We start from the raw sequence: 12,960 nt of genomic DNA, 5'->3' as shown, positions 1-12,960 counted from the left end.
TTTGAGCAATAATAACAATGTTTGAGAGTAGTAAGATAATATGATGGTTAAGGTGAAAGAATTTAAGGAATGAGATGCATGAAGTTGTTGATACAAGCCTCACCCATAGCAAACTTAAAATAATAAAAAATGAGTTACAATGTGGTTTGATTGTTATGAGTGGAGTGAAAGAGTTTTAAAGTTCGATTATCACCCACAATAAATATTAACATACTAACAATTGCCAATAAAAATAAAAATAACGATGATTTTCTTTCTACTTTAAAATTATGTTTTAATATTGTTATGAAACTTTGACAATATATTTTAAAAATAATAAATGAAATACGGAGTACTTACACATTTAAATGGATCTTAAAATGTCTCAATTAATATCATTTAATCATTTTTTAAAATTTAAATTGTAGGAATCTAATTTTATTATTAATTGAAAGAAAATGTTATCATATTACAATTAATAAGAAAATCTTTTGTTATTATGTTTGGCATAAAAATGATAGACATTAAATTTATTTATTAAAAATAACAATTTTTAATACTAATTATTTAAATAGATTTTAAAACATTCTTATTTAATTATTTTTAAAAACTTTAATATTGGAAATTCAATCTTATTATTAGTGAAGTGAACTATAATATTAGAATTAAGAAGGAGATATGTTGATATTTAATTTATTTCATAAACAAATAATTATTTTTAATATTATTAGAAGAAAAGTTTGATAATTCCTAAATGTTTTTTTCTATAATTAAGGAATTGGGGCATTAGTTATGAATTGTGGATCCACTTAATCTAAGAGTAAGTTTTTTACATTTACTCATCATCCTAGTCATCAATTATAGCGATAACTATTGGTTTAGATCTATTCACTAATTCAAACCATTAGATTTCCCTATAATATGACTAAGATGATGAAACTTACTCCTGAAGTAAATGGATTCATCATCTTAATTATGATGATTTAGTTTCTATTTTAAAATTATGTATTAAAGTTGTTAGGAAAATTTGAAAACATATTTTAAATATAGTACATGGAATATGTAGTAATTACACATTTAAATAAATCTTAAAACATTCTCAATTAATATTATTTATTCATTTTACGTGTCATCTATCATTCCCGGTAGATCATTAAAATGTTATTGTATAAAAATTGTATGGATGAAGACATATAATCAAGATAATAATACAATTTTAAAATATTATAATAAATTATTGTCATTGTACATAATCGCTAACACAAAAAAATGTAATAATATTAGTATGTATTAGTTAAATTATATTATTCATTTTTTCTTTACAATTCTCATAATTACGTAATTCACTACCTAATGACATATATATTTTTTAAATTTAATAATCTAATAGATGTCATAGTTCAAAGTATTTATTCAGATCTACAAGATCGCTAAAAAAATGAAGAGTTTTTATAACCAAAGATAATACTTGCATCAACTATTGAAATTATTGAACAAATAAATGAACTTTTTTTTAGTTTAATTCCAAATAAAAAATTTATAATTCAATTCAATCAGTTATTAAGTTGAAGCAAATATTTCTAAACTTCATAATATTAGGTGATAAAAATTAATATAATAGTTCTAATTTTATCGATATGTGTAATACTAATGAAGGACAAAATGCAACCTATTAACTCATCAATTTTAAATGCATTTACAATTTTGGTCTTCCTGCTCATATAATCAAGTTTTTCCACAATATGATATTGTGTATATTTAATATTTGTGAGGTTGAACAATGAAGAATATTGAATTCTGAAAGATATATCAATTTCAAAATAACAAATTTGAAGTTATTCCTTATCTTAAAGAAACAATATAGATATAATATATATGTTCCTAATCATATGGTAAAAAATACCATCTTGTGCATTCACATGAGTAATTTGCTAATTATATTTAAAGGATAAAGTCACTTTCTTATATTTTTTCATGTTATTTTTGATGTATTCGTCTCTTCATTAATGAAGAGTATCTTAGCTCTTAAACAACATTGTTCAAAAATTTATCCTAAAACAAGAAGTTAAGGAAAAACAACCATGTTTTCAATTTTATGCTTTCCAAAAAATGATAACATTTTCGTCATTTTTAGGGGTTATTTTTAGGGATGAAAGTAACAATTTTATTAATCACATTAAAACAAAGGAATTGAGACGTTCATATTCATCATATCTACATAGAGAAATATATTGACGGATTACATGTTTAAGCTGAGTTTAGGAGTTAGACTCTCCTCCCTTAAGAGCTCTCTCCATTTTACAAATAGATCTTTCTCATTTATTTTTATTTTTTCTTTTTTTATTTCTTTAATTTTAGATGTACCAAAAAAGAAACAAAGTAGAAATTTTCGAAGATAAAAAATAAATAAATAGAAAAACATAAAATATTTGTATCTCTAGTAACCAATTCAACAGCAACATTAAAAGCATTGATGGCAACAGAAATTGGCATGCAAAATATGACCATAACCAATATTTTGTTTCTTAATGATCTATATTATTAATAAAGGGAAAACACAAAATAACCACCCATCATAGTGTAATTTGTGTTTTCCTATTTTGCCCTTAATATCATTTTATTTTTACCAAAAAACCATATAATATTATTTTCTTATTTTATCCTTATTATCTTCTTATTTTAAAAGTGTATTTAAAAAATTGAATATTAGACCAATTGAATAAATTGAACCAAAAATTTAGCGCAAAAAATTATATTTGAATTTATAAAATACAAACTATACATTACAAACGACGATAGGAAAGCGGGTTGACAGGCACGGCAGTGCATGTCAGCACGCTAGTATAACTAAAATTAAAAAAACAAAATCCATGTGTGTGGCACAAGTAATATAATAGTTGACGATATTTTGACTTAGCCTTATTCCTCAAGCATGCACTTATTGAAAGAAAAAAAAACTGTTAGCGCCACCAATCTTCTACACCGCCATACTCAAAATCCACCTTCTTTTCACACATGGTGGCGGTTCCCGTTATTTTTTAAACCACTTCCTTTCACTAACACTTTTTTTTCCAACAAACTATTTCCTTTTCTTTCCCACCAAGTTTTTCCATATTTGCATATATCAAATGATTTTTTAAATCTCTTTCTCACATTTCTCATTCATTCTTTTACTTTCAATTTCTCTTACCCTTATTCTTTTCTTTTCCTCCGTTTCCCACCATGGACCGACATAATAACCGTTCCGTTAACCGATCGTCTAAGAAGTCCGTTAACTATCACGTTTACGGTGACGTTGATGGTGACGCTACTTCTGATTCCGAGAGCTGCGCTTCTAGCGGCGGCGGAGAAATTGTCAGCACTGTGCAGCCGCGGCGCACGGTGTTTGACGAAAGGTTCGCTAAAATGGAGGAAGGTGAGAAGGTTAGCAATGTTATGGAGAGCAAATTCGTTCGGTGGTTGGAATCGCTCGGGGTGAAACCTGAGGTGGATGTGGTTCGTAGGAACATTCGTTCAAACGTGATGCTGCAGGCGAAGGTTCAATGCTTCCAGATTTTCATGCGTGCGATGGCGAAATTGCGCGAGGGAGATCCTAACGTTAAGTATGCTTGGTATGGAGCTTCGAGTAAGGGAGAGATTGATGATATTGTTGAACACGGTTTCGGTGGGAAGAATCTGAATAATGGACTGCGTCTATCTCCAGAGGATTCTCCTCTCGAAAGGTACACGTGAATTTTGTTTAATTGTTTGAATTGTTTAATTATTTGCATTTTGTGATCGTTGTTAAGTGTTCTTGTGTAATTGTGGTTATTATATTGATATTGATATTGTGGAATTGAATTGATCAGTGTGAAAAGGAGTGTTGCTGACAAACACGGTCTGAGGCACATGTTGTTGTGTCGCGTTATACTAGGGAGGACAGAGCTAGTGCAATCTGGTTCTGATCAATGGGGTCCGAGTTCTGAAGAGTTTGATTCCGGTGTGATAGAGAGTGTTTCAGCTCCAAAGGAGTATGTTGTTTGGTGCAGCAAGATCAACACTCATGTTTTGCCTGAGTTTGTCTTAAGTTTCAAGCTTCCTTCATCTTTATCCGCAGGTTTGTGTTTAGTTATTTGTTTTTGTTTGCTGTTTATTTGTGTTTTTACTAAATTATCTGGTAGGGTTTTAAATTGAGTTGCAATTGCCTAGGCCACAACATTGTGGGTTTGACAGTTTCCACAATTATGGTTACATATTCTCTCCAAATTGATGTTCTGCAATTGCAGTTAACATAAAATAACTGCATTTCTAAATTGCATTTGCAGCGGCTGCAATAATGCAGGTTTGGTAATTTTCACAATTATGGCCACATTACCTTATTGTGTGCAGTTGCTATTAACGAAACCTAACTGCAATTTTAGACATGGTTACCTGGTAATTTTGTGATTCATCAAGTCAGAGATACTGTTATGAACTTCTGCTTATGTTAAATTTTGTAGGGCGTGTGAGGATTGAACAACCATTGAGACCAACTTCGCCTTGGATGCCATTCCCAGCTCTAATTGCTTTGCTTTCCAGGACTTTGCCTTCACCTGATATTATCATGATCAACAAGTACCACAAAGATTATGCCGTAGGTGATTCTGATTTGCTTCTGGAGTTTCGAGAATGTCCGTCATTTTTCTCTACTGAAATCATCGTTGTCACTTATTGAGCTTCCTTTGTTTAACAGGAAAAAAAGATTTCACGACAGGAGCTGATACAAAAAGTGAGAGTAATAGCGGGGGACACATTGCTGGCTTCGATCATCAAAACTTTCAGAGCCAGGGTACGTATGTTCACTTTCTGGGCATTTTGATCTTCATAAAGTTTAAGTATGTCTTTTTGGCACTTTTTCTTATGTATGAAATGACTAACATTGTACATACTGGTCTTTTGGATTGAAATTTACTATTCTGTATATATTGAGGTTTTGAGATGCTGGATCAGAAAATTTGTCTATATAATATCGATATGCATATGCACAATTGCTTTCCCTAACGTTTTTTATAATTGCATATTTTGCTGCTTATTTGAAGCTGTGGGCGTCAGTCAATTTTAACCTTCCATTGAATTTGGAAAATCTGTTAATAAGATTCCTTATACATGGAAATATAAATTTTCATCTACATCTAAGCTCAATTTGAATGTGGGTCCATGTACTTCCAACTTCTGGATTATTATGGGAATGCTTGAAGTAAATTTGGCTTCAAAGTGAGGGAGATCTTGTTGGAACTTGAGATTAGTTGAACATAATAGTTAAATGACCATTTGGAAGTAAGAATATGATTTGACCTTAATTCAGATCCTCTCAATTGGAAAGTAATGTAATTCCAGCTCTTCTAGTTTATTCACCCTTCCTAAGGAAAAATCAACTATTGAAATTAAAAGAGATCAAAACTACACCGTTTTTCACCATTCTGGAAATTACTCCCACTTTCCCTTTCCCTCTTCATTTAAACCATATTGCAAGAGTTAGATGTTATCTGCAATCTCTGGCAGCAAAATTTCTGTAGTGATATGAACATTCTGACAGTATGCGCTGCATTGTTCATTTTACTATGCATTGATTTTCGAATCTAACTTGGTGAGTTTGTTTATTTCGTCCAGAAAATACCTGCAAGCTGCTTGAAGCCAATAAGGTCAAAGAATGGCAACTGGCCAGGCCGCAACGGGGTGGAATGAAGTCCTTCACATGAAACCTGTTAGTTGATAAAGGATTAATAGAGTAGAATATTGGAGTTGACACTTAGATTTTGGATTTCATTTACTGCTTAAAAAGCACTGGCATTTGAAACATTTTTTATTCCTCGGTGGATACTTGTTTTCTTTTGATGTTGGGTATAGTATAGCAAGAGGTTTTTCTTTCTTCTTATTTGGAAGGTTATACCCGTGAATAATGCACTTAAGGTAGATTAAGCTTTCTAACACATTGGGTTATTGTCAATTTGTCATTACTCTGACTACTTAGTTGGTCTACAACATTTTAATAATGTAATTGTTTAATGCATATATTTATTTATTTTCCTCATAAAGTCGACTTATTTTGTTATGCAAGAAATTACATCTATATAAACTTTGCTGTTGCAATTATGAAACACACACATACAATTAATTTGTACCTGACAAACTGCTGAGGAACCAATATGTTGGATAGGTTTGAATAATAAGTGTTCAATGGTTCAACCGGGTTGGTTACTTTCAGCAGAATGATTATAAAGTCAAATCACCATTTGACGCAAGTCGCATGTTATCGTTGCAGCTAATTGTAACATAATTATATAATTTGTTTAGATTTAGGTTAAACTCACAGGTTCTTGGTGACATATAAATACTAAAATTCAGGTAAGTGATTTTCAATGAAATTGCAACAAAAATATGAGAAGATCAATTAAATATAATCTAAAGATTCCATTAACTAAAGACTTCTCTTATCTTCAATATTTGGGGAATGCATCATACTATATTGTATACTGATATACAATTTACTTCAATGCCCACATAAATTATGGTGCATTTGGCAGAAATCATGTACATTCCTTTTTTCTTAAGTCAGTTTCATGCTGAAACAGGGGTCAAAACCGACGAGCTCTGTAGACTAGCAGCAAATTTTCGCGCCCACTGGTCATAGTGAACAATTTCCTCGAGGGAAGGCGATGTTACCAACTCATTTTGATGCTTCTCACATGTTAGCTCCACAACCTTGAAAATGTCCAAATAGCTAATCCTGGAAAGTGGAAACAGCAAAACAGCCAGTCAGAAAAGATTTCAATTTACATTACAATAACACACCTATTGTAGTCTATTGTGTATAGACACTTCAAAACTAATAACATAATGTGAGCTTCCTCAGGCGGCAAGCATAACGCGAGCCGTGGAAGTAACGACAGACTCACTTGCTCCATCCCCACCTTGGCCACCCGACTAACATAAGAACCATCGCGATGAGGTAGAAAGTTCCATGTAAAGATATAAACATAGAGCAAAATTCTTATTGCAGCACGTGTTATTCTTACTTTTCATCAATAAACAATTCTACAGCTTTCTCATTTGCTGCACTAAGAACTCCTGTCATGGTGCCTCCAGCACGGCCAGCAGCGTAGGCAAGATTCATCGACGGATACTTAACATTGTCAGGAGCTTTAAATGTTAATGAACCAAGCCTGCATAACCACATTTCAAAATTGGCTGTCAACCAAACTAACAAATAATAACAATTTTCATATGCCAATTCTAACCTGAATTACATGATTCACCATCCATACTAAAATTTCATGATTGTAAAGAACACACAGAGAAATAAAAACTATACTATCATAGTTTATGCCTTTCCCAAGATGCTACTTGAGAATTAACCCATATGAAAGATATGATGTACCCAGCTTAGTATTCCTTCACAATATTCACAAGACTAAACTTGCAGAAAGCTAACAGATTTGGTCCAAATCAAAAAAAAGAAGACAAAGGGGAGGTTGAAGCAGATGATAATGCCATGATAATGTTCTGAAACTCCGATCTACATTTCATGGCATGAAGAATGAAATATAATCCCTGATGGAAGCTTTGCAAGTAGCCAAAATGGAGAACAAATGAAATTATCTGATCATTCATGCTTTTGATTATTCTTCTCAGACTATAAGATTTCATTTTAACATAAAAGGCTACAGAATTTAAAAATTTGATATTAAGTGCATCTGTCTATTTTATGAAGGACTGGAGATTGTTAATGGAGTCAAAATGTGTAAGCATCTGGGAAAAATAATATTACTTGCAAAGATCGAGGCGAGGCCAAGTTACTTCAGAACATTGAACTCTGTCAGGCCATGATAATGTATAGAGGATTGGCAACCGCATATCCGGCCACCCCAACTGTGCCAGAACAGATGAGTCCTGGAATTAACAAATGATTTGCCATTAGATAAATAACAATATCTAATGATTTCTGTACCCTTTCTTCTATTCCTTTTTCCATATCAATATATATGAACTAAAGACTACAGTAGTTCACCAAACGCCTTCGCTGATTTAGCAAACACCAGGAACTTGTAGGTGCTATTGTTCATCATATATATAGATATCAGAAAATATGGATATTGTAAAGAGATGGTAACACAACATAGTATAAGGGTTAAACCTGTGTTTCAATCATTGAATGTATGATTGATTGAGCATGAATGACAATGTCAATGTCATCATAGTCAGCTCCAAACAAGTAATGTGCTTCAATTACTTCTAGACCCTGCAAAGTAGAAGAAGTTTACCTCAGCTTAGAAAATCAGACAGCATAATTAGAAGGCATTTTCATCCAAAACATTACATTAGAAAGAAATAAACCTTATTGAAAAGGGTAGCAGAGTCCACGGTTATCTTTTTTCCCATACTCCAGTTGGGATGCTTTAATGCATCAGCAACCTTAACATCTTTTAGTTTTTCTACAGGCCAATCCCTGTCAATCACCAAGAAAATGGTGCATAAAGTCAGGTTGGTTATATAGAAGCAGGAAATAGAACTAAGGGAGGAACAATTCAAGGTTTTCCATGATCAAAGAATTTTGGTTCAACAGATCTCAATCTTGTTTTGATAAGTTAACAGCAATCTCAAATTCAGACATACATAAGAAAACTTAGAGTGCTATATACTCCTATTCAGTTTCCATTTATTTTGGAAAAAGGAAATGTTTCCAACATAAAGCACAGAGCAGTAAAACCTTGACCCTTTTCAAGCTTCAAAACAGAAAAAATGTAGACACACTGGGTTCAGTCTACCCACCTGAAAGAACCTCCAGATGCAGTTAAAATAATTTTCCTAAGTGCACCCTCCGGCAACCCCTGGATACACTGAAGTGAAAAATATTTAAGTTTCCGCAACAATAATTGGAGCAGAATGATAAAATAATTTGCTTGAGTTCAATAAAAAAGATGCCACGGGCAGAGAATAATATGAGTAGAAAATGACATGGGCATATCTAGAATCGGTCGATCTTGTTTGACATGCATGTTTATTAAAAGGTTATATGTGCTTTCATACCTGAAAAATGGCAGAATGCTCTGAATCAGCAGGCAATATTTTTATGTTATGCTTCTTTGCAAGCGGAAGAACAAAAGGACCTCCAGCAATCAGTGTCTCTTTGTTAGCCAAAGCTATGTCTTTCCCAGCTTCTATCGCAGCAACTGTTGGCTAATAAACAATGAAAGGTATTTCAGCTGTGTAATATCTGTTGTCGGATAAGTGATAACAAATACCATCTTTAGTTTCGTGTCTTTTCTCTCTCGTTACGGACTTTTTAAATTAAAATGCATATTCACTGATATCGGGAACAAACTAGCAATAAACTTGCAACTGAAAAAATTACTAGTTCACACAGTAGGCTATGGATCACTGTATGCAATTATATTATACTTCATTTCTTCCTTTATTCATTTTTTCATTCTATTTTGACTTTTCTGTAACTTGATTCCTGTATACTATCGTATATGTACAGAATGACATCCATGATCTTTGAAGCTTTAGTGGATCATTCTCCTTTCAAACAATCAATGCACAAAAATAAATTTGATAAGCATGGTTCACTATTTTCCACTAGACTTGACGAAAAAATATGTGGACACATGAACACAGTAGACTTGGTTATATAGCAAACCAAATAAATTGGTGACCATGAAGAGCTGAAAATAGTGGTACAAAATGTTACCTTGAGTCCTGCACAGCCTACTATTCCGGTGACAACGCTGACTGCATCTGGGTGACGAGCAACCTGAGAATATATAACGTATGAAAAATAATATCGGCTTTCTAAGACAAATTAGGCCATATGAACAAACCAGATGTTCACCTCAATGATTCCCTGTTCTCCAGGGATGATCTCAGGTTTTTGTTCAACACCATTTAAAGCCTCTTCAAGTTCCGCAACTAAAGCCTCATTTCTAACAGAAACAAGTTGAGGCTTAAATCTCTTTATCTGTGCAATATAATAATATTAGAAGGGAGTGAATAAATCAAGTACACTAAGGGTCTAGAAATTTCAGATTTAATTTAATGGTGGTCATAGATAGACAAATAAATCGAGAGTTCTGCTACATGCTTGGAATCAATCGTTTACCTGATCCACAAGAAGAGTAATGTTTGAACCAGCTGCAAGTGCTACAACTCTAAACTTATCTGGATTCTCAGCCACAATATCTAGTGTCTACAAAAGCATAAAGGGGATAAGATGCACTGCATCAAAGAATCAAAGAATAAGAGACAAATGCAAGTAAAGCTACATCTACAAGGAACAATCAATTTTGTCAATCCAACATATTATTATGTTACAACTAATCATGCTACACAATTACAGGGAGATGAATTCCATCTCCACTGATACCTGAGTTCCAATTGAGCCTGTAGACCCGACAATGGAGATGGGTTTTGGCCCCTCCCAAGTCTTGCGAGTTGCTTCTGGTACCGCTCGTCCTGGCCAGGCTGGTGGTGGTGCCTGCGCGGAGCAATAAACTCGTCTTCCAACCGTCGCTCCACTATCTTTTCTTTTCATAGAAAAACTACCTGAGATTTGAGAATCAAATGATCAGACATGTGTCAATGATTGGAATCATGGAATCACCACTTTAAGTTGAATTTCACCTAACCATCACAATTGGTCAAAGACTAAAACATACTATGTTCTATGCAATTGACATTAAAACACATGACAAATATTGTCTCTCACAAAACAAAACATCATAGTATATAACAACCACGACATCAATATAGTACACGATAATGGTACTATATACAAAACTCATAACACAATATTCTTATCAGCATCAATTTGAAGAAAATATAAAAAATTACAAGCAAGAGCAAATACTAGCAAAAATTTGAAAACAATAAAATGGGGTGTTCTGTATAAAGTTGTTGACTTTAAAATTTTCCCAGCAAACATGAAAGAAAGTTAAGAAAATTGGAAAAGGAAGAACCTGGGAATTTAGCAGTGATGGGAGTGTTGGACTTGAAGGAATCAGTGAAAAAAAGTGACTTCACTTCAGCAGGAGAAGACAAACTTAGAGCCATGACAAATGAACAAAAGCTGAGTATGAATATTGAATTGTGATTACAGTTTTTTTATATGGTGCTGCTACAATGATATGACTTAGTTTAATAGAGCCAAAAATGGATTGGGTTGTGACTACAATCTTCTGTCCCATAACATTGGGTCAGTTTATATGTTATATAATTAAAGTCATTATTATCATTGAATCTAAAGTAGAGTTTATGTTTTTTCATTATTATCTTAATTTATATTACTTTTATTTTATTTAAGATTTAATGATAAAAAATATGAATCATAAATGATAGTGCTTACCATATCGATATATACATTTTTGAAGAATTTTTTGGGTACATATTCAAAAGTACAATTTGCTAAATCAAAGTACAAAGCAGCACATTTAGATATCTCTTAAATACATTAACACACTTTCTACTTATTGAGTGAAATTCATTAAATAAAAGATTAAACTATATGATTCAGTGGATTGTATGTAGAAAATGTTAAGGGATTAATATATCATCAATCATTTATTTATTTATTTATATATATTAATAGTTATTAAGTTTGTGAAAAAAGTAATGTATACGATTTCATCATAAAACTAATACATAAATATTGAAATTGTGATATAATATATTAGTCACTCACATAACTTCTACGAATATATAATATATTTTATAAATTTATATAGTAGTAGCATTTTTCTAACACGAACACAAAGTGAGAAGGATGTGCAAAGTGTGGAATCAGTACTCTTCCTTCAACTCTTATATTACGGTTTAATCCCTGTTAGGTGTTGACTATGTATTTGGGTTATTTGCATTCAATATTTCAATCTAACAAATACACTCAAGTAAAACATTATTCAAATAGTCTAAAGTTTTGCTAAATATCATAATATTAATATATTAAATATTTAATTTTTATGAGCAACATGTATTATGATTAACCATTACATATTTATAAGGAATTAATTTCTTAACTATTAGATCATATGATATTTTTGATAGCACCAAATAAAACACACTAAAGTGGTTATGATATTCAAGTTTCTTACTTCTTAGGCCTTAGCTGATCTTCATTTATTTTTCTATCGTATCATAGTCCAGTCAATTGCGCTCCAGAAATATTTATTTTTACAATTTTAATTATTCATACAATAATTTATGTTTCAAATTTTAATTTAAGAAATTAAATGCATGCACATTTTTGTTTTGTGTACAGAAACATTATTGTGTTGCGTGTTATAGAAATATTGTTTAAGGAATATAGAAGAAAAAAATAGTATTTGAAAACTAAATATATTACTTTTGTATTAAAATATCTTGATACTTATGAAGACAATATTTCCTTTTTCTTTTTTACTTAAACAATACTTTCATGATATTTATTAAAAAGTTTATTCAAATTAATATTTGATTTTCTATTAAATGTTTTTAAGTTCTCCCATAAAAAGTGTTTTCCAATACTTTTTTAAGTGATTTTCATTACTTAATGAAACAAACATTAAATATTTTAATATTTCTAATTTCTGTATTTTTATATAAAACTAAGTACATTATTTTTAAGTACCTAAAATAGTTTTTATACTTAATATCATCCTACAATATACTTTTACTAAACTCTATAATAACAGATAAAGAAAATATGATAAAAAATTAATACATTCATTGATTTGAGAAAAAAAGGATTAAAATTTTATTTAGGGAATAAGTTGGTGGATTTTAAATTATTAATATCAACAACCATTTAATATAATGAAAAAAAAAACTTGGGTGAGACACAATGGTAAATTGATCTTGTTGCACCAATCATCATTATTCCACCTCCTTTCATCCGACAAAATACTTGATAGGGTTGAAGATAAATTTTAGGATTTTTATCTTGTTTTTTTTATATATTTTTATCTCATCCATCTAAATATTGTTAGGAAA

At 31.4% G+C, this 12,960-nt stretch overlaps 2 protein-coding genes across 2 annotated transcripts; one reads left to right on the top strand and one right to left on the bottom strand.

The window, feature by feature from the left end:
* LOC109357433 (probable inactive poly [ADP-ribose] polymerase SRO5) lies at positions 2,932–5,872 on the top strand. Its single transcript, XM_019601397.1, is given in 6 exon segments — positions 2,932–3,701; positions 3,828–4,075; positions 4,458–4,591; positions 4,691–4,786; positions 5,608–5,622; positions 5,625–5,872. Coding segments are annotated over 6 exon segments (1,065 nt in total). The 5' UTR covers positions 2,932–3,201; the 3' UTR covers positions 5,697–5,872.
* LOC109357425 (1-deoxy-D-xylulose 5-phosphate reductoisomerase, chloroplastic-like) lies at positions 6,372–11,122 on the bottom strand. The gene is made up of 12 exons (XM_019601387.1): positions 10,953–11,122; positions 10,361–10,539; positions 10,097–10,183; positions 9,830–9,955; positions 9,689–9,751; positions 9,025–9,174; positions 8,767–8,834; positions 8,332–8,443; positions 8,132–8,236; positions 7,766–7,887; positions 7,014–7,160; positions 6,372–6,724 (listed from the first exon to the last, which is right to left on the bottom strand). Exons 1-12 carry the CDS (start codon positions 11,044–11,046, stop codon positions 6,556–6,558), a joined length of 1,422 nt encoding a protein of 473 aa, XP_019456932.1. The 5' UTR covers positions 11,047–11,122; the 3' UTR covers positions 6,372–6,555.

This window comes from Lupinus angustifolius, chromosome LG01, assembly GCF_001865875.1.
Source record: "Lupinus angustifolius cultivar Tanjil chromosome LG01, LupAngTanjil_v1.0, whole genome shotgun sequence".
NCBI classification, from domain to species: Eukaryota; Viridiplantae; Streptophyta; class Magnoliopsida; order Fabales; family Fabaceae; genus Lupinus; species Lupinus angustifolius.
Note: the sequence above shows the minus strand (reverse complement) of the source record. Positions and strands in the feature narration are given on the sequence as shown.

Excerpts from the sequence above, each read along its gene's own strand:
- LOC109357425 (XM_019601387.1), bottom strand. The coding sequence starts at position 11,046 with ATGGCTCTAAGTTTGTCTTCTCCTGCTGAAGTGAAGTCACTTTTTTTC. Across the intron at positions 9,956-10,096 it reads TTACTCTTCTTGTGGATCAG|ATAAAGAGATTTAAGCCTCA; the intron begins GTAAACGATTGA and ends TATATTGCACAG. Across the intron at positions 6,725-7,013 it reads GAATTGTTTATTGATGAAAA|GATTAGCTATTTGGACATTT; the intron begins GTAAGAATAACA and ends TCCACTTTCCAG.